General features: G+C 35.9%; 1 protein-coding gene across 1 annotated transcript in view; it reads left to right on the top strand.

Moving 5' to 3' along the window:
* Nucleotides 1–23,301, top strand: part of LOC136036533 (cGMP-inhibited 3',5'-cyclic phosphodiesterase 3A-like) — a 266,516-nt gene that overhangs the window by 223,731 nt on the left and 19,484 nt on the right. Inside the window, exon 18 of the mRNA XM_065718837.1 lies at nucleotides 19,433–19,618. Coding sequence (XP_065574909.1) covers nucleotides 19,433–19,618 — 186 coding nt within the window. The remainder of the gene's footprint in view (nucleotides 1–19,432; nucleotides 19,619–23,301) is intronic.

The following is a 23,301-nucleotide window of genomic DNA, read 5'->3' as shown; positions in this document are numbered from 1 at the left end:
TTTGCAGGGCGAAAAAAAAATACAAGAAAAAAGCGATGCACCCCTCTCCTCCACACCAATCTATTCAATGCTTCACTCTTTATCCCCTCCCAAGAAGTACCAATTTCCTATGAATGTTCCTTTTGAGCTCTTCCTATTCAATTAAGGGAAGATCTGATTTTTGTTTGGCCCTAGATGGATGGAATAAGGACGATCTTTGGCAATATGTCATCCTTCATCTGCAAAATGTTTCCTAGAAATCTCAAACTTTCTCCCATTGTAACCTAAGAAAGCGGGAAGGAACCATGGTTTTCGTTCAGTTCACTATTTGAAAATATGGTCAGTTAGATGGGTACCCAAAAGATTCTTGGACAATACCTATAGTAGCCATATAACAAAACAAAAATGAAACTAGACCTACGTTGCCCGGGCAACGTGAAGTGTTGCGGCAACCTTTGTCCGGCTTCGCCGACTAAAGTTTTGCGAGAGCAACACTTTGGTTTTCTTTCTTCGCTATCGATCAGTAATTAGATGATGAAAGGCTATTCCTCAGCGTTGAAAAAACAACAACAAAATAGTATCGAAAGAAGGGACTAAATTGACTTTGCAGCCAGTTGAACTTTATCCTTTTCAATCGTAGACATCGTGACGGATGAAAACTCGGAACAATATCTTATATAATCTAGTTGGTATTATAAAGCTATCCCTAACTTTTCAGGTTCAAATACCATAGATGACATTCTATTAATTATTAGGAAACTATCTCATTGTTTTACCTTCTCGTTTGTGCTTGTTTCGTCACTATCGGTTAAATGATGAAGTTGTTAGCCTATCGAAGTTTTTAAGACGGTGTGTTCAAACAAGAACGCAATCAGTTGTCACATGACCAAAGGCTATTTCTCAGCGTTGAAAAAACAACAACTACAAAATAATATCGAAAGAAGGGACTAAATTGACTTTGCAGCCAGCTGACCTCATCCTTTTCAATTGTAGACATCGTGACGGATGAAAACTTGGAACAATATCTTATATAATCTAGTTGGTATTATAAAGCTATCCGTAACTTTCAGTAATTTGTAATTTTTCTTTATTTTCTCTTAATAAACAGATTGGTTGATTGATTGATTATGTCAATATCTTATATATAACAATATCTTATACAATCTAATTGGTATTATAAAGCTATCCGAAACTTTTCAGGATTAAAATACCATAGGTGACACTAATTATTACGAAACTACCTCATTGTTTTATGTTATCGTTTGTACCCGTTGCGCAAACACTTAATTCTGTCAGATTTAAAGAGATCGAATACAATGTGCACCAATTTGCACAAATTTCTAGCCCAAAGAGAACAGATTCTTACTTACAAGTTCCTCTCCCGGGATTGACATCAAGTTTACTGGAAACAAATTAATGGGTACACCAACTAGCAAAAGTTGCAAACCCCTCATTGCTGAAGATGATTGTAGCCCAACAGCCGATTATTACTTACAAGTCCCCTACATGTCTTACCACTGGAACCAAATTGGTCTAACCATCAAATACACCGGAAACAAATAATAGGTACACCAACCAGCAAAAGTGGCAAACCCCTCATTGCCGAAGATGATTATGAGCTAACAGCTGTTTTTCGCCCAAAGTGAACCGATTCTTACTTATAAGTCCCTCTCCCGTGATAGGCATCAAGTTCACCGGAAACAAATAAATGCGTACACCAACTAGGATAGTTGCAAACCCCTCATCGCTGAAGTTGACTGTAGCCTAATAGCAGATTATTACTTACAAGTCCCCTACATGTCTTACCACTGTAACCAAATTGGTTTTACCATGAAATACACTGGAAACAAGTAATAGATACACCAACTAGCAAAAGTTGCTAACCCGTCATTGCCGAAGGTGATTATTACCTAACAGCCGACTGTTGCTTGCAAGTCTATAATCAATAACTGCAATCTTACAATCTATAACTGTTAAATATATGCGGCAGTTACCCGGCCCCACAGCCAATATATCTTCTCTGCGTGATAAACAAAAAAAAATTGCAGAAGTAAAAATGTGGCATTTCCCCACGGAAGTCATTGTCCGAAAGTGCTGTCATCTATTGTTTCCACCCATTTCTGTTCGTGATTTCAGCTGAGTTTATCATTCGTTTTTCCGGACTTGGGATTGCGGTAGAGAAATGGTATCAGATGTGCCTAATAAACTTTAAAAGTTCTCTTATTGCTAAAGAAATGTGGAGACTCTACAGAAATGTTTTTAACTCTTTGTGCCGGAAGGCCAAATTCCTTTTTTATTCTAAGATTATGTTAAAGTTTCCCATTATTACTAGTTCTTTTAACTATTAGCACCACTATTAAGCAATATCGTCGATAGACCATAAGCGACGTGGATAAGAATCACTAGCTAGACGCACATAAATTCGGCCTTGGTGAGACCACACTTGCTTATTCCCATATTTATCCCGTGCTAAGTTCAGAACATCACGTCTTTGTTTTGTCAGATTTTCAGACACAAAAATACCAGTGCGAGCTAATTTTGACTTTTCTTTGAACACTTTAGAAGCAAGGTCTTTAGACTTGAATGTTACAACTACAGGAGCAATTGCATCCTGTTTACTATTACCTTTGCTTATATTTAATCTTTTAACTTCTATCACATCTTGATTTGATATTTCAAGCTCCATTCTGTTCGACACTATATCTAGGACCACCAACTTCAGGTCACTATTGGGAGGTTGCTTAGCTTCATTGAACATGAGACTTCTTAATCTCTTTTCTTGTTCATACTCATCAAGCTTTTGCTCTGCAACTTTAATCCGTTCCACCATAAATGAGCATTGATTTTTTAAATGTTTTAAATCATCAGACAAAGCAACAAATTTTGGTTCGAATTCAACAACTAATGCTCTATAAATTTCACTATAAGTCGACGAGCTTCTCGCTTTGATTGCACTAGCTGTGTCCTTAGAAAATGACTGTTTAACTCCAACAGATGCCAATTTTTCATCTAATCTCTGATCTATTTTCTGAACAAGGTCTTCCATGACAGACTTCCATCAAGGTCTTCCATCACAGACTGAATTTCTTGTTCCGTCGCTGTAATCTTGTTAATAAGAGAGGTTGATCCCAACGACTTATTTAAAATGATATTTTCAGAAGCTTATCCTTTAAGTTTGTCTTTGCATATTTCTATGTAAATGTCTGGTTTCATCACAAGCTCTTCAAACGCTCCCTTTACACCTTTTTTAGAGTTTTTCATAGCTTTAGCTTTATTGCATTCAAAATCTAAAATTTGGGACTCATTTACGAGCTGGGTATCATGTGTACCGTAACAGAAAACTAGATACTTGTAATTTCTAGTTTTTTCACTTCCCTTCGGATCAATTACTTCAACAATACGTACAGACCATTCAGGGTAACCTCTGAACCTAGCCAATGTCAGCATATGAACAGTAAATTTAGCCATCTGCTTAACTAGACAGAAATTAGTTAGAAAAATAGCTTCGATAACACAAAAATGTGCGTACCTTTTCGTTGAGTGGTTGAATCAAAAACTCAAAAGTCAGCCAAACTGTCCTTAGTAATGTGCCAAGCAGAACAAAATTTAACAATAGATCAAATGAATCTCTCTTTAATGCATAAACTTTCATCAATTAATTTTTTCGATCCAAAATCTCATTTGAATCCATTTCGCAATCAATCACTGAACTTGCAATCTATCTAAGTCCGAAGCGAATGCTGTATTTTAATCCGTTTAGATAAAGAAACCATTTCTTTATTTCAAAGGTTATAAAATGTCCGTCTCCAGCAAGGTGTTGTTGATTCCAACTCTCATTCAATACTGAATTCGTAGACACGATGTCTACGATTGAAAAGGATAAAGTTCAACTGGCTGCAAAGTCAATTTAGTCTCTTCTTTCGATATTATTTTATAGCTGTTGCTTTTTCAACACTGAGAAATACCCTTTGGTTATGTGATAACTGATTGCGTTCTTGTTTGAACATACCATTTTAAAAACTTCGATAGGCTGACAACTTCATCATTTAACCGATGGTGAAGAAACAAGCACAAACGAGAATGTATAACAATGAGATAGTTTCGTAACAATTAATAGAATGTCATCTATGGTATTTTGATCCTGAAAATTTAGGGACAGCTTTATAATACCGACTAGATTATATAAGATATTGTTGCGAGTTTTCATCCGTCACGATATCTACGATTAAAAGGATAAAGTTCAACTGGCTGCAAAATCAATTTAGTCCCTTCTTTCCATATTATTTTCTTGTTTTTTTTTCAACGCTGAAGGAATAGCCTTTGATCATGTGATTACTGATCGCTAGCCAACAAACAAAACCACTTTAGTCGGCGAAGCCGGACAAAGGTTGCCGCAACACTTCACGTTGCACGGGCAACGTAGGTCTAATTTCTGCTCGTTTTGATTTTGCCTCGGTTATATATTGTAAGTTCTGTTCGTTTTGGGTTTCATTTATTTATTGATGCTGATTTTTGGTAGCTGTATACTTGGTAGATTATTTGATTCTATTTTTGTTCATTTTTGGTTTAATGGTTTCTTTACTTTTCTTTGAAAAACTTATTTTGTGGAAAAAGTTGTTTATAATTAATCTCTGTTCGTTTTATAGTGGCATAGTCTTTTTCAGGGAAAAAGAAAATACTACTTCAAATCTTTTCGGTTTTTCTTTTAAAATTTATAGTTTAGCCTGCTATTTGTATGCTGGAGAAACTTTTTCAGTAATTTTTAACAATATAGACCCTTTTGAAAATCATGACACAAATAGTAGTGTTTAATTTAGTCGTATACATCCTCTAGTTGACCTGATAAGTAAAACTTAATACCATTCCTAAAAAAATATCTCTATGCTCTTTCGCAGCTTGGATACACTTACACTCTTTTCATTAAGGAAAATTTTAAGAGAAGAAGCAGTAATAGAAGTAGCCCCGAAAGTTTGAGCTTAATACCCTCAGTCGTTCTTGGTATATTGCTGAGATGTCTTATTGGTGCGTTTTGTGCGTTTTGATTTAATTTCAAAGCAACATTTAGTTTTTAAGCATAATGGGCAAATTAGGTAACTTTTGGGGGGGGTGACCTACCCGATAACCTTAGACATATAGCTACTAGACCGTTTAGCTATGCTGAACAAAATTACTTTTAAATTTAAAGTTTTGAAGTTTTGATTGAAAGTGTCTGAAAATTATGAGCTAAAGAGGAGGGCTGATTGCCCTCCTATCACTTTTCAATCTTAACAGGGTACTAGAACTTTTGAATTTCAATCAAATTAGCTCCTTTAAAATATCAATGATATTACTAGCTGTGATAGAGTATCGCTGCCTATTTCCTTATAAGCCCTATTTTGCTTATATTCCCTTTTAATACGTGCATGCATATAGTTTTGTCATTTAATTGAAACTCCTCCTAAACATTCCTTAAAAGTGTCAACTTAATACCATTAGCGTCGTTAGTTACAGTAACCGTAAAGGCAACATTAAATGTATGCACACAGTGTCTTCTGGCTAGTTCAAAATCCACAACCTATGAAGTTTTGAACCGTGAAATTTTCAGAGAATATTTCTGTTGTACGGATGACAACCTGTCATCCGTATTCAGGTTGTCCAAAGGGCATATGAGCAATATCTTAGGAACAGTTTCATGTTTTGTAATCAAAACTGACAACGCTTGTTTTGGGGGATATTGAACTAACTAAAGACAATATTTGCGTCATAATACTACTGCTTGTGCTCCTACAACTACTGTTACTGCTAGACTACTACTAGTGACTCTACTCCTACTGCTACTAGTGTAACTACTGGTGCTACTACTAATATTAATAAATTTAAGGATATTAAGGAGAAAATTTTGGACAATGTTGTATCTGTATTGAGGTGAATCGAAACACACTATGCCCATATAGATTGTCAAAAGGACTTATCAGCAATGCTTCAGGACTGGTTGATATTATTAAGTTAAAAATTTCATCGTGTTTTGAAGGGGATATTGAAAAGAAAGGTGCTATTTGGCATACTTCTACTAATGCTACTACTGCTACTACAACTATTGCTACGCATAATTACTGAACCTTTCAACAATGCTGAAAAAATTCATGTCTCAACACTTTTTCTGAATGTTTATGATGGGAAATGACGGGCTGGGGGGAAGGTTTCTCTTAAATCGCTTTGACTCTTTAAAGGCCACTATAACTTCCAATTTCAAATCAAAAGAGACCCATCTGAATTTAATACGACCACTTGTTCCATAAAAACCTTATATAACCCCAGGGCATAGCTCAAAGCCCATGTCCCAGGGCTCTGTGGGGTTTCGCCAACCCTGGAGGCATTTTGTATATTCTTTGGACTATTTTAAACAAAATTGCCATCGCACAATTTCAATCAGATACATTTGCTGAAAAGAGGGGTAGTTGAGTGAGAGGGGTTCTGCTTGACCTCCATCACTATTGAATATTAAAAGAGAAGTAGATCGTCCAATTTCAACCAAATGAGCCACCTCTAAAGTTTATACAGCAATCTGCTCCATAAGGACCTTAGGTGCCCCAGGGGGATAACTTACAGCCCTCGCCCCTTCAGGATCGGGTGGCTTGTATCAACCTCAAAAGCCTTGTTATATGATATTTGGACTATTTTGAATAAACGGAGGGTCTCAAAATATCTATTGGATACATCTCGGGAAAACAGGACGTGTTTGTTTTCATGTAGGGGGAGGGGGTAGCTGCGCTCCGATCATTTTGACTCTTAAAAAGGGCACTAAAACTTCTGATTACAAATCTAATGAGTTCCCTCCAAAGCATATACGACCATCCTCTCTATAAGAACATAATATGCCCCCAGAGCATAACTTACAACCCTTTCCCTCAGAGCTGTAGGGAGGGGGTTATCTTCCTCACAGACATAATTTCCAAAACCTTCAACTACGATGAACAAAATTGTTATCTCCAAATTGTCATTGATGTGTTAAGGGAAGTGATGAGCGAAGATGGGGGGGGGGCTGGCTGCTCTTCAAATCACTTTCTCTTAATTGCGCACTATAGCTCCCAATTTTAAATTAAATAAGCCCCATCTCAAGTTTATTCGACAGTCCATTCCACAAAAACCCTCGTGGCATAGCTTATAACCCTATCCTCAGGGCGCTGGGGGTTGTGTCACCCCTAGAGACATTATTTTATGTAATTTAAACTATTTTGAACAAAATCGTTATCTCGTAATTTCAATCAGATGCTTTTGCTGGAAAGAGGGGTTGTCGGGGATTGGGGGGGCTAAATGCCCTCCATCACTTCTGACGCTATAAAGGAACTAGAGCTTCCAATTTTCAACCAAATGAGCCTCATCTAAAGTTGAACAAACATCACTTCTATAAAAACCATAAATGCCCCGTGGTATAACTTACAACCCTCGCCTCAAGGCTCTGGTGGTTTGTATCGACTCCTCAAGCCTTGTTATATGATATTTGGACTATTTCTAAAAAAAAATGATTGTATCAAATTTTTTTATTCGATATAATTTGGGAAAACATGACCTGTTGGGGGGGGGAGGTAGCTGCCTTTTGATCACTTTGACTCTTAAAAAGGGCACTAAAAATTCATATTACCAATCTAATGAGTCGCCTCCGAAGTATATACAACCACCCTTTCTTTAAAAACCTTTTATGCCCTCGGAGTATTACTTACAACTCTTGCTCTGAGAGCTGTGGGGGCGGGGCTGTCTTCCTCAAAGACGTAACATCTGGACTCTTCAATTACAATGAACAAAATTGCTATCTCCAAATTTTGATTGGATGTCTTTGAGGAAATGATGAGCGGGGGGGGGGGCTGGATGCCCTCAAATCACTTTTGAATCTTAAAAAGGGCACTAAAACTTTCAATTTCATATCAAACGAGCCCCATCTGATGTTTATGCAACCACCCATTCCACAAAAACCTTGTATGACCCCAGACAATGACTTACAGCCCTATCCCTAGGGCATTGGGGGGTTCTGTCAACCCTTGTGGTATTTTAGTTCTTTAGCTATTTTGATGACTCTAAAAAGGGAACTTCCATAAAAACCTTAAATACCCCTGTGCATAACTTACAACCATTTCCTCTTGGCTCTGAGATTTGTTTCAACCCCAAAAGCCTTTATATTATGATATTTAGACTATTTTGAATAAAATGACTATTACAAATTTCTATTAGATTCATTTTGGGACAATACGACGTGTGTGGGGGGGGGGAATAGCTGCCCTCCGATCACTTTGACTCTTAAAAAGAGCACTAGAGCTTCTGATTACCAATCCAATGTGCCTCATCCGAAGTTTGTTTGACCACGTTCTCTATAAAAAAACCATACATGCCCCCAGGGCATAACTTACAACCCTTGCCCTGAGGCCTAGGGGATTTATTATCCTCAAAGACATAATTTCCGGACCTTTCAAATATGTTCAACAAAATGGTTATCTCAAAATTTTAATTGGAAGTGTTTGGGGAAATGATGGGCTTGGGGGGAGATCATTTGCCCTCTGATTACTTTCGACTAATAAAAAGGGCATTAGTCCTCTCAATTTACAATTGAATGAGCCATTTTTGAAGTCTCTACGACAACGCTTTCTATAAGAACCTTATATGCCCCCTTGTCCTGAGGACTGTGGAGGTTTTTCATCTTCAAAGACATAATTTTCAGACCTTTCAACTTTGTTGAACTAAATGGCTATATAAAAATGTTGATTGGAAGTATTTGGGGAAATAATGGGCGTGGGGGTTGACTCTCCCTCCGTTTAGTTTCAACTGTTAAAAAGAGCACTATCCTTCACAATTTACAATCGAATGAGCCCTTTTTGAAGTTTTTACGAAAACCCTTTCTTTAAAAACCTTATATGCCCCCAGGGCATAACTTACTACCTTAACCCTGAGGGTTTTTGGGGGGAGAGGGTGTCATCCTCAAGACAGAATTATGGACCCTTCAACCACGTTGAACAAAATGTCTTTATCAACATTTTTATCGGAAGGGTTTGGGAAATAATGGGCATGGGGGGCATTCGCCCTCTGATCACTTTCAACTATTAACAAGGGCACTAGCTCTCTTAATTTCCAGTCGAACTAGCCCTTTTTGAAGTTTCTACGACAAAGCTTTCTGTAAAAACCTCATATGCCCCATGGCATAATTTACAACCTTTGCTTTGGGGGTTGCGGGGGGGGGGGTGTCATCCTCAAAGACATAATTTCCGGACCTTTAAACTATTTTGAACAAAATGGTTATTTCGAAATTTTGATTGGATGTGTTTGGGGAACTGGTGGGTGTGGGAGGAGGATTAGTTGTCCTCCAATAACTTCTGACTCTTAAAAAGGGCACTAGCCCTCTCACTTTCTAATCGAATGAGCCATTTTGAAGTTTCTAAGACAACGCTTTCTATAAAAAATATTATATGCCCCAGGGGCATAACTTACAACCTTCGCTTTGAGGTCTGTGGTGGGGGGTGTCATCCTCAAAAACATATTTTTCGGAGCTTTCAACTATGTTGAACAAAATGGCTATCTCAAAATTTAGATTGGACGTGTTTGGGGAAATGTTGATGTGGTTAGTTGTCCTCCAACCACTTTTGACTATTAAAAGGGCACTAGCCCTTACAATTTCCAATCGACTGAGCCCTTTTTGAAGTTTCTACGACAACTGCTTCGATACGAAGTGCCCTAGTCTAAAAAAACAAAAAATAAATAAATGATACATTGTACTAACATCGTTCCTTACTTAGGCAGCGCTGTTGCTCTGCTATATATATAATCATCAAAAGCTACGAGCCGGATGAAATTTCCCTTATCTTCGAAAAAGGGGAGAAACAACTGCGAAAAGTAATGTAATCTTAATGAAAATCACGCTTTCATATTCAGCATATCAGAGAACCCTACTGTTGAGATTCAAGCTCCTATCTAAAGAAAGTAGAATGCGGTATTTCTTGCCGGAAGAAAGATCACTGATGCGTGTTTATTTATTTATTTTTAATTATTTTTTTCTTTTTCCTCAGGGGTGATAGTACCGAAACAATAGTCAATAGTGAATAGAGAGGGCTCATTAGAGTGGAAATTTCAAGTTCTTGTACCTTTTTTAACTGACCAAAAAGACTGGAAGACAACTTGCCCCGCTCCCAGACCTTTTTTCCCCAAAGACGTCCTATTGAAGTTTGTAAATAACCATTTGGTTCAGCAGAGTTGTAAGGTTCAATAACTATGTCTCTGAGGATGGCATTACCCCCCCTGCCCGTGGGGGAAGGGTTGTAAGTCATGCAATTTACTTATTATTTTTATATAGTGTTTGTTATTGGGAAGCATACAAGAATTTTTCTGGAGGAATTTTCTGTGGGGGAGATCTTCTTTGGGGGAGAAGGTTTCTAGGGAAGGAATGTTCTGGCACGATTTATAAAACGGTTGGAACTCGATTATAAAAAAGAAACAATTTTTTCATCTGAAAGTAAGGAGCAGTATTAAAACTCAAATTGCACAGCAATTATTCCGTATATGAGGAGTCTACCCTTTCCTCAGCCCTCGCTCTTTACGCTAAAGTTAGACTTTCGTCATAATTTTTTAAGAGTGACTTCCGAAACACAAGGATCGTTGAATTGGAATGATAATTTTTTAAGAAACTTTCATACTTTCACGTAAAGAGTGAGGGAAGAAGAAGGGGCATTCCCCTGCCCTCATTTGCGGAATGATTTCTTCTCGTTACAAGTTTTAATATTGCTTCTTACTTTCAGCTGAAAAAAACAATTTTTATCTAATATTTAAAATAAACGAGGATATTGACAGCTATCTTGGACCGATATTAACGGTCTGTCATCAGAGGTTGAATGCATTAAATAAAGCCTATTAACCCGCCCCAGTAATTAATTGTTTGCGTTTTCAGGTTTGTGTTTGTGTTTTGTGTGTTTCAGGTTATCATTGTTTTCAGGAATTCGTGCAGTAGTGCTCCCTTGCCCAAATCGTATTATTAAATTCGAGCGTTTTAGTTGTAAATTTATTGCATCGGGATTTCCGATGCTCGTTTGAATCCTCTCTGGCAGGTATGTAATTACTCAGGTTGCTTAGTCCAATAATCAATAATGATCAACCGAAAGCGATATTTCTTGCGTTGATATTTTTTTATTAGGACTATTTACTAGTAATTCTCTTCACAAAGCACACGTGGACTGGTAATTCTTTATTCTGTTTTGAGAACAATCTTTAGGCAACAGAGCACTTAAAAGATGAAAAAGACTTCAGGGAGGAAATGACATCTTGGGGCAATATCGTACAAAAACAAGTCTATGGAAGCGGAAGATATGATTATCTTTTAATAATTCTACTCTTTACCATAGATAATACCCATCGAAAAGTCCATATAGGCAGTAGTCATTATTAAATCCTGACTATCTGCCAGTCCATTCCATAAGTTATCATTTCAGCTGGCATGTTTGAAAGGAAGACAATATGGTTATAATGCCAAATCCGATTTTTTGATGAAACTTTGCAAAAATCTTCTAGATTACTTCTTTTCCTTAGGATAACTCTTTTTAGAAATCCTACAGACTGTGAAAATTCTGAAGTATTATTTTACATCTTGTTTGAAGAAGGTAACTTTATTGTTTTCTTCTTCATCAAAAGGGGTCACTAATAACTATAATCCATGTTAGGATTTGTACATGCCTATTATGAACTATCTTTATTCATGCAAATGATAAAACTTGGTTGTATCCATGGAAATGCTTAAACTTATTTTGTTCACGTTGGGAAATAGGCTTTGTTCCATCTTTGTTAGATCCATACTTTCTTTAGGGGAAGTCAGAAAGAGAAAGTGGATGGGGGTGACAATCCTAAAACTTTCATTTTGCTTCGCTAGAGTGTTTATTAATTAAGATGACAAAACTTTTAATTAAGAGTGTGTACGTCCCTCCCCCCTCTAAACAAAAAGAGAAAGAAAATGCAAATACTTCTAAATGTTTGAACATCATTTTATTTATAAACAAACCTATAGTTTACCAATATTAGTTCCTATTTTTTGCTTTTTTTTCCTTTGTTTTCTTTTCTCATCGTTCTAAGTCATTTTCTTGTATGTGTTGATTTGTTTATTTATTTTTTTCGTTGAGAAAGGCTTCTGAGGAAGGCAGAGAAATTCATACGTTAATTGGTATCTGTATAAAACTTTTCTCTTAATTCACAAGAATTTTTAATAATTGAGATATTAAAACTTCTAATTAAGACTGTGAACTTCAAAAAACAAGTGCATATACTAATAAACATCTAAACATTATAATCTGTTTAGAACAAAACTGATGGTTTATCACACATGAGTTTCTTTTTTTTCTTCTTCTCACAGAGTTTATGTGTTTTTCTCATCTTTTGTGTTATTTACTTGTATTTGTTAATTTATTTAATCTAGTTCCTTTTTGTTCTTTTCCTTTTTTCCGTTGATAAAGTTTTCCGATGAAACTACAGTATTCGTCCATTTATTATTATTTGTATAAAGAGTTTCATTGGTTTACTCTTTGAAGTTGTCTGTCTAACTAAAAGTTATTGTTGTTTTTATATTTTCATTTTATTTTAAGCGTGTGAACATTACAGTGATTCCCCTTTCCCCGAATTTTCGGAGATTTCAACGAAAATCTAGAAAAATCCCCCGAAAAAAAATGACGTTCCCCGAATCCCCGAAAACTCCCCGAATTTCTTTCTTTTCCCTTGATCTACCCGAAAATAGAGTTATTGGAAGGCTCACTGTTCGTTGCACAATTTTAATACTGTTTTGCACCTTTATACTATGATACGCTGGCGAACGTATGATATTGAAAACTCCATTTTGCAAACCAAAATGGGAATGAAACAATTGAATGCGGATTCCTCCTCTCTTATTTTGAATAGGAATGGCAAAAATTTTGTCATATGTTAAGGCTAATGCAACTGCCGAAGAAGAAGCTACGATTATCTCTAGACTTCCAATTTAATAGTAAGCCAATTTTGTCACACTCTTCTAATTTTTCTAGCTGTTTATCGTTTTTAAATCGCTCATTCCTATTTTAGTTTCGGAACACCAAAAACAAAATGCTTTGAAGTGATTTTCATTGTTTTATTTTATTTGATAATAGACCAAATATCTGATGATTTTATCTCTATTCAGCATTTAAAGTTCTATGTAAATATGGCAGTCATCAGATAGTTCATGGTGACAAACTGTAACTAAGGAGCAGCTCAGCTCAATAGTAGTGGCGGATCCAGGGGAGGGGGAGCCCCCCCCCCTAAAGAGGTGGTGGATTTGTGGTTTGGAACGTTTGTTTTGGTTTGGGTTGGGACGAAAGTTGTTTATTTTTGTAATTGTTTTTTAATAAGTTTTTAATTATTAAGACTGTTTCTTTTTGCAAACAAGTTTGAAACAAGGTTTTAGTCACTTTGTGCGGTCTTTGTTAGATTTTACTAATATCGCATACAGCCAAAAAGTATTTATTTAAATTCAGGTTTATCAAGGGAATCTGTCTGTATTACCACAAAAGCCAACTGGGAGGTGAAAATTTTCATTTCGTAATAACAAGGAGGGGAAATTTAAAATCCTAACTTCTTTAGGCTGTCGAAATGATATTTCAGGATTTTGTTGTCACAACAGGGCTGAAAAGCTAAATATTCACTTTTTTTTTACTTTCAAAAATTTGTTTTCGAGTCTTGCTAAGACACTGAGGGGAAGAAATTGATATCATTATTTTTTTGGCTGTCTATTTTGGTTTTTTGGGTTGGCTTTTTTCAAAGCAGGGTGATTTTTTCAACAATGTTGTTTTTAGGGGATTTGTATAATAGAAAGTAAATGTTATGAGAAGTGCAAAAATTACTAATTTAAGTTTTGGATTTTGGCGAGGAAATGGTGACAACTTTACTGACTATTTTCATCTAATTAAAGCTCTGCATTATATGACGTATCACCTCCTCTGTTTATACTAAAACATTAAAATAAAGGCCGATTTCTTTATGACTTTAATATACACTTAAAACTAAGTATAAGAGTCGAAATACTCCTTCCAAGGTCGGAATAATCATTTAAAAAAAACACATTTTCGAAAAATTGTTTATGAGAGAATAATTATGTGTTTTTTTTTTTTTATCTAGTTGGTATAGATGGGTCTCAGAATTCTCATTTTGAATCAGAAGAATGGCATCAATATTTTTTCAAACATTTACTAATAAAATGTTAATAATAGCGGAAATTCATACAACTTGAGTTAACCATGGAAATGGAATGCAACTATAATATTATTTCAGAATTTCTCACTTTCTCAATACCAACCAATCACAAAATATAGTTATGTTCTTGCTTAAGGGTTGCATATATTTTTCCATAAAATTGTCTAAACTGCTATATTTACCGCTGAGGAATTTTTATACTTACTTTGATACATTCCATCGAATCATATTTCCAAGATTAGTTGTTTATAAATCAAAATTTTTACATGTAGGATCTTTTACTTAATACAAAATCTGAGTCAAATTTCAAATTTTTATATTTGTACTTAACAGACGTATCGAGATTTAACGTTTGACTTTAATATCTGAAAATCTCAAGATAAAAAAAAAATAATAGTTAGAAATCTACCACAGCTTGAAACCCTTAGAATTTAAATCACCAATCTGTACCTATAAAATATAAAAATAACAAACACATAATAATTTGTTTTTTTTTAAGGAGTATTTTGACTCATATACTTAGTTTGAAGCAAGTAAATACATGCATCTTCATTAGAGCTCATATTTTTCTGACGATTTTGGTCTTTATTCAAATATTTTTGGGTTAATAGAAGAGGAAATTCTAACGAAGAGTTCAGAACGGACATGACTCAAGACTGACAGGACTAGCCGTTACAATCATTCACCTGAATATTGAGGTAGACGTCGACAATGTAATAAATAGATATGGCGAGAGTGAAAATTGAGAAATAGACTTTTTCTTACAAAAGTGTAAATTCTGTAATTTAAGCGAAATATATCGAACTTAAAACATGGAAAGATACGCTACGTTTTCATGAAAAGTAGAATTTCGATTAGTAAATTTTTGAGATTTTGTCAAATTTGACACTGTTTATTAAAACACTATTTTTAAAAAGAAATAGTGATTAGTTAATGCTTTATTGCCTGTACTCAAAACCCTCGTTCTAAATATTTTATATACATTTCTATTTCTTACATTATAACAAAAAAAAATATTCTGTTTTTCTTGTTACATTCCTAAAAAAAAACTAGCATTTAATGTTTAATATATCTTTTACAAATATACAGGTTGTATCTTTATCCTCATTTCCTACTCTTCATTACTACCATAGTTTCTAAGCGATGCAACAAAGTTAGGCGACATGCTAAATGGTTTGACCTATACAAATTGTCACAAAGAGTGCGTGACTGCAAATTATGGTTCAAGATCTTTTTTTTTATAATAAAAAGATTAACTCACTCGCTATTGTGGCCAGAAGTGTAAAGGCAAAAAATTATGCAGAAAATATTAAATATCATTTTTTTATAGATGGCGAACAGCTTTTTATTTATTTTTTTATGGCGGGATGGTTTTTATAACTTACTATTTTTGTATCAGTATTTTTATACCATTTTAATTTCAACAGATTTATTAAAACTTTAACCCTCACCATGTTTTGGATTATATTGCGACCATTTCCACTACCTACTTACGACGCATATTTGTCGAGGTTCCCATTACATTGCAGGCATTTTTTGTTCTCAAGTTTATCTGAGCAACCTATTATGCGCCTCCTCTCCCCTAAAGAAAATTCTTGATACGCCCCTGATCAATAGTAACCAAAAGTCTAATAAACAACAGACATATCAAAAGGATTGGTTTATTATGCTGGTTCCAAATATACAAGATACTTTAAGTTCAGTATTACTCTTCAAAGATTACGGGCCTGAGAAAATGTGCTTTATTCTTGAAAAAAGGGAAAAAACACTCCATAAATACCTCAAAGAACCTTAACAAAAATCAGACCATCAGATTCAGCGTATCAGAGAACGCAACTGCATAGGGTTAAAGCTCCTATCTGCAAAAATACGAACTTTCCCAGAAGATGTATTTTTCTATAAGGATGATAACTATGCTCCCTTCCGCGCCCTTTCCTCCAAAAATCACTCGATCAAAATTTAGCCATTTTGTTAAGCATAGTTGAAAAACCCAATAACTTTGCTTTTGGAGTTAATTTGACCTCCCACAGCCCCTGGGGAAAGGTCTTGAAAATACATAATTCGCCCATTGCTTATGTATAATAGCTGCTATTTGGAAGTATGAATTCTTTCTTCGGGTAAAGGATTGAATTTTTGCTGGAGGATTTTCTGCAGGGAGAACTTTCCATTGGGAAGCATATTTCCGTGGGATAAAATTTTGAGGGGAAATTTTACAGTGGGGGGGATTGGCCAGTATTCCCAAACAAAATTCCTCTTATTTATTTAAGTTTCTCTTTGTAAACCCAATCTTACGCGTGAAGATGTTAAGGGTAATTGTCCGGGCTAAATTTTTAACGGTATTGAATTGTCTAAACGATTTTTCCGGGGAGAGGAATAATTTTTCCGTGGAGGTGGAGCTGGATTTCCTGGCATTTTTAAAAAACCATTTGAAATAAAATTAAAAAATTTCCGTCTGAAAGTACGCCTAAGGCTTGACTTACTTGACTTATCGCTCTTGCTCAGCAGGGTCGCCAGCATAGAGGGAACTGGTTGACAACGCCGTCAGTCTTCTCCAAGTAGCCCTGTCCAGGGCTAAGGATGGGGCATCATTTGGGTTGATGTTGCAATTGAGCAGGGGTTAGTTTATTACATCAGCCCAACTAGTGTGTGCCCTTCCTTGAGAGCATTTCCAGCCATTTTCCGAGGGATTGAAGTCCGAGATGATCCTTGTGGGAGTACTTAGTGAGAGACGAAGTAGGTGGCCGTACCACCTTAGAGAACGGGCTTCTACTTGGGTAGAGAGGCTCGCCAGCTTGAAGGTCTTCAGCATCTCAGTATTGCGGATCTTGTCATACGTTTGAAGCCTTCGACTCGACGCAGGTGTCTAGCCTGAACAGCATCGACCCTTCTTAGTTGTTTCTGGGTTATCGGTCATGTTTCAGATGAGTACAGCATGATGCTTGATACTTTTGCTTTGTAAATTCGGGCTTTGATATGGTGGCAAATTTGGGATTTGGGGAAGATTTTTCTCAAAAATCGTCCGAACACAGAGCTTGTCTTAGCTGATCTGGCTGAGATTTCGGCGTCAAGTAGGCTACTTGAGGATATAATTGATCCGATATATGTAAACTGCCTTACCACATCGACAGTTTGGGCGTTAATCTCCACAGTTGAGAGTGGTGCTGATGCGTTCTTTTATATGGGCATGATCTTCGTTTTCTTTCAGTTGATTTGCTGCCCAACTCTAGAGGCTGTGGAAGTGAGTGCATCGAGTGCAGACTTAAATTGGTTGAAATTATCACTAAGGACAGCAACATCTTCCGCGAAGGCAGCATCGGACAGGGTCCTCCCGGCATAACTGATACCGAAAGGGTGGGCATGTTGCGTCTCGTTCAGGATGGGGTCGATGACGCAGTTAAATAGCTCAAGTGCAGCAGCGCATCTGCTCAGTTGTCGATCTTCCTGGCATGAATCCGACGTGTTTGGGGCAGCTCAAAGCATGTAGGAAACGTGTTGCACGTTTGAGCAGTAGTATCGCAAACAGCTTTCCAGGAACAGACATTAGGGTGATACCACGATAGTTGCTACAGTCTGTCTTGCTTCCCTTACGCTTAAACACTGGCACAAGGATTCCTTTCTTCCAATCTGATGGTATAACTTCAGTACACCAGATTATACTGAACACCATCTGCAGTCAGAGTATCATTGCAGGGCTGCCTGTTGTGAGTAGCTCAGACACGATGCCACAAGTGCCGGCTGCTTTATTGCTCTTAGGTTTCTTTACAGCCGATCTGACCTCCTCAGGAGAAAATTCTTCACCGTCGGAGGCAGCGGTAGCTTCTGTAGCAGCAGCAACAAGTCCTGGGTTAATGCAATCGGGTGGATCTGAGTTGAGCTGTATTTCGAAGTGTTTCTTCCATAGACCAAGACATTGGGACTGATCGTATATGGTTTCTCCATTCGGTGCTTTCAGGCTTGTGGGCGCCATACTGTGTTGGCCAGTCAACTCACGCAAGATCTTGAATGTGGCACCTATGTCTTTCTTTTTGGCAGCTTGCTTGAGCTCAGCAGATTTGCTTTTAGTGAAGTCTTTCTTGTCCTTGTGAATCATAGAGTTGTGCTGCTTGTTGAGATGCTGTAGAGTGTCATATCTCCTCATAGTCTTGCTCGCTGTCTCTGCTCGATCACTTTGAACGCCTGGTTGCACATATATGAAGGGGATTATCCCGTCTTTCTTTACGCTTAAGTTTGAATTTAGTCCGGATTTTGTAAGAACGACTCCCAAAACATTATTGTAGTTTAAATAGAACAATGAGAATATTTGCGTTGTCTAGAGGGGGCAATCCCCTTATTATGTTATCGTTTCTATTCGTTTTAATTTTTACTGTTGCTCCTTGCTTTCAGGTGATTTTTTAAAATTAAATTCCTCGTGTAAGTTCATGTTTGCTTGCCAGAGATTATTAATTAATTTGGAGAAATCATTGCCCTTGTTATTACTTTGTATGCGATTATTGCCTTTCTATGCTTTATTTTGTCGTTTTTCTGAAAATAAATTACATAAAAGTCTCGTGTTTGGGCTAAGTTTAAGCAATTTTAAATTGAATTCTTAGCAAGAAGTAAGCACACCGAATTAAACAATTAGAATCAATCAATTAGGACGAGATAATTAACAATTTTGCAGAGTAGTCAGTATTTAAGTAAAAAGAAAGTTTTTTAATAAATGGAAATTTTGTCAAAATTGGGCTTTACAATTTTTTGGAAGATGGGGGGGGGGGCTAATCAACATTTTGCCTCGGGTGATAGAGATGCCAGAATCGCCACAGTCCCTACGTCAGCAATGAAATCATGTATATATTTACCGATTGAATGACGGTATTTGACTCAGTGACTTAATATTCATTAACATTCTTAACATGTTTTTCTAAAGATCCCCCTCTCCCGCTGTATGTATATTGTGACACCCAAGCACTTGTAAATTTGGTGTTAAGTAATTTAACAAACGTTTTTCAGACAAAATGAACTTAATTTTTATTTTGGAGTTTACATGTCCAAAAGTATGTTTGGGATGTCATTTGAGAACACTCTTACGGTAACGTGTTGCTTCAAAAATGCATTTCTGTGTCTGAACCTTTTCATCATTTCCATCGTTTTGTAGTCATTTTAAACGTTTCTGAAATTTTCTGAGGAACAGGGAATTGTCTAGACCTTAGTTTTTTCGAGACTTTTTCTTGTCCATCGCTTTGTGTAGATATTCACTATATATTACTGAATTTCTCAGGAAGAACAGAGGCGCGAAGAAGAAGCTAAGAAATCACGACTTTCCCCTTCTAGTCCGGAGGAAGCCGAGAATAAAACTCAGAATTTGACACAGCGAGTTCCAGAAGAAAGAACCACATCACCTCAGCCAGTGATGGAACCAATTACTGAAGAAAGTCCTACAAACTGTCAAGATAGTTTCACGTTTGTAAGTAAAATGAATATTAATGAAGTATTCATTTTTTCCACAGCATAAAACCGTGGTAATTAGAATATTAAGTTTGTGCTCACAAGGAGAGGACTCGCCCCATCTTGTCCAGCACCAAAAGATATCGCGATTTTTTCACCGGGATTTTTTCACCAGAACTAATCGACGAGCGTGACTAATTCTTCTTAATTTTTGTGTGAGGGTCTTAAAATTTGGTGAGGACGAAAATCCAACCACGCCCCTTGTATCTGACCAATATTACAAGTATAGGGGGATACCTTGTGGGTTTGGGTATCCTAAATGGGTAAGGCAGTGTGAAAGTAAGACGAAATATATACGCAATATGAATCTTGGTTCTAACAGGAGTTTTGCTTCAGTCTTGAGATTTCACATTACCTGATGAATGAAATTTTCGTGTTGGTGATTATTCGGTTCGGTTTTGTACGATTTTGTAATGCGTTGGTTAATTAATTCACTGCTACAGCTAGAAATATTGTGTTTACCCTGGATAAATTGAATTTTTAACCTGAATGACCGTGATTTTTCACCCTAATGCTCTTAATACTATGGCTCTCAAAAGCAAAAGAAAAGAAAATTAAGATTCTAGAAACCTGATTTAAAAATATTAAAGTTAACATTAAATGTATACATTGATGCTTTTGTTTTGAGCATGACGATATACTTTCTACTATACTGCCGAGGATGTACTTTATAATGTGAAGAATGGGCGAGGATCTACCTGATGGATCCTTCTTACTTTTTCCTCATTTCTAAAAATAAACTCTCGGTAATACATTTTGGGCATGACGATATACTGCTTCGTACTACTTGCTTCATTAAAAAAAAGTGCAAGATATTTTTTGGGGGGGGTGGCATCAGAAAATACTTTCTAAGTTATTTCACTTTCAAATATACTGTTGAGGATATACTTTCAATTGCTGAAGATCTTCCTGACGAATCTTTCTTACTTTTGCTTCACTTCAGAAAAAAAGGCACTCCATATTTTCTTCTGGGCATGACGATATACTTTCCAATATACTATCAAGGACACGTTTTTAAATTCTAACAGTGGGCGAGGATCTACCTGAAGAATCGTTCTTACTTTTGCTTCATTTAAAAAAAAAAAACTATTTATTTTTATAAGGTGCATCAAGATATACTTTCTAAGTTGTTTTACTTTCAAATATACTGTTGAGGATATACTTTCAATTGCTGAAGATCTACCTGATGAATCTTTCTTACTTTTACCTCACTTCAGAAAAAAAGGCTCTCCATATTTTCTTCTGGGCATGACGATATACTTTCTAATATACTATCAAGGATACGATTTTAAATTTTGACAGCGGGCGAGGATCTACCTGAAGAATCGTTCTTACTTTTGCTTCATTTAAAAAAAAGTACTAGATATTTTTTGAGGGGTATCAAGATATACTTTCAATTACTGAAGATCTACCTGGTGAATCTTTCTTACTTTTACCTCACTTCCGAAAAAAGACACTCCATATTTTCTTCTGGGCATGACGATATACTTTCTAATATACTACCAAGGATTCGATTTTAAGTTTTAACAGTGGGCGAGGATCTACCTGAAGAATCGCTCTTACTTTTGCTTCATTTAAAAAGTACCAGATATTTTTTGAGGGGCATTAAGATATACTTTCTAAGTTGTTTTACTTTCAAATATACTGTTGAGGATATACTTTCAACTGCTGAATATCTACCTGATGAATCTTTTTTCTTTTACCTCACTTCCGAAAAATGGCACCCCATATCTTCTTCTGGGCATGACGATATACCTTCTAATATACTACCAAGGATTCGATTTTAAGTTTTAACACTGTGCGAGGATCTACCTGAAGAATAGTTCTTACTTTTGCTTCATTTAAAAAGTACCAGATATTTTTTGAGGGGCATTAAGATATACTTTCTAAGTTGTTTTACTTTCAAATATACTGTTGAGGATATACTTTCAACTGCTGAATATCTACCTGATGAATCTTTTTTCTTTTACCTCACTTCCGAAAAATGGCACCCCATATTTTCTTCTGGGCATGACGATATACTTTCTAATATAATATCAAGGATTCGATTTTAAATTTTAACACTCTGCGAGGATCTACCTGAAGAATAGTTCTTACTTTTGCTTCATTTAAAAAAAAACTACTAATTATTTTTTTTGGGGTATTAAGATACACTTTTCAAGTCGTTTTACTTTCGAATATACTGTTGAGGATATATTTTCAATTGCTGAAGATCTACCTGATGAATCTTTCTTACTTTTACCTTACTTCAGGAAAAAAGGCACTCCATATTTTCTTCTGGGCATGACGATATACCTTCTAATATACTACCAAGGATTCGATTTTAAGTTCTAACAGTGGGCGAGGATCTACCTGAAGAATCGCTCTTACTTTTGCTTCATTTAAAAAGTACTAGATATTTTTTGAGGGGCATCAAGATATACTTTCTAAGTTGTTTTACTTTCAAATATACTGTTGAGGATATACTTTCAATTGCTGAAGATCTACCTGGTGAATCTTTCTTACTTTTACCTCACTTCCGAAAAAAGACACTACATATTTTCTTCTGGGCATGACGATATACCTTCTAATATACTACCAAGGATTCGATTTTAAGTTTTAACAGTGGGCGAGGATCTACCTGAAGAATCGCTCTTACTTTTGCTTCATTTAAAAAGTACCAGATATTTTTTGAGGGGCATTAAGATATACTTTCTAAGTTGTTTTACTTTCAAATATACTGTTGAGGATATACTTTCAACTGCTGAATATCTACCTGATGAATCTTTTTTCTTTTACCTCACTTCCGAAAAATGGCACCCCATATTTTCTTCTGGGCATGACGATATACTTTCTAATATACTATCAAGGATACGATTTTAAATTTTAACAGTGTGCGAGGATCTACCTGAAGAATAGTTCTTACTTTTGCTTCATTTAAAAAAAACTACTAATTATTTTTTGTGGGGTATTAAGATATACTTTTCAAGTCGTTTTACTTTCGAATATACTGTTGAGGATATATTTTCAATTGCTGAAGATCTACCTGATGAATCTTTCTTACTTTTACCTTACTTGAGGAAAAAAGGCACTCCATATTTTCTTCTGGGCATGACGATATACTTTCTAATATACTATCAAGGATACGATTTTAAATTTTAACAGTGGGCGAGGATCTACCTGAAGAATCGTTCTTACTTTTGCTTCATTTAAAAAAAAGTATTAGATATTTTGAGTGATATACTTTCAATTGCTGAAGATCTACCTGATGAGTATTACTTACCTTTGCTTCATTTTTCGAAAAAAAAAACGCTCGATATTTTGTTTTAGGCATGACAATTACTTTCTAAGTTATTTTACTTTCAAATATACCGTTGAGGATACACTTCCCAATATGAACAGGGGATGAGACTCTACCTGATGTGAGGATCTTTATTTCAATTTCGAAAAAAAGTAACAAATATATCCTTTTCTGCATGATAGTATACATTGAAGTTTTTTCTTTCATCTTAAATATATCGAAGTTCGAAGTAGAAAATGAAGTTTAATGTATATTAGTAATTAAGTTCTATAGAACTGTGAATATATGGAAGTTAAGAAGAAATATCTGGAAGTTCAAAGTAGGCAAGAGTATTATTTGTAGTTGTGTCTTAGCAGGAAGAC

This window comes from Artemia franciscana, chromosome 15 (genome assembly GCF_032884065.1).
Source record: "Artemia franciscana chromosome 15, ASM3288406v1, whole genome shotgun sequence".
NCBI lineage: Eukaryota > Metazoa > Arthropoda > Branchiopoda > Anostraca > Artemiidae > Artemia > Artemia franciscana.
Note: the sequence above shows the minus strand (reverse complement) of the source record. Positions and strands in the feature narration are given on the sequence as shown.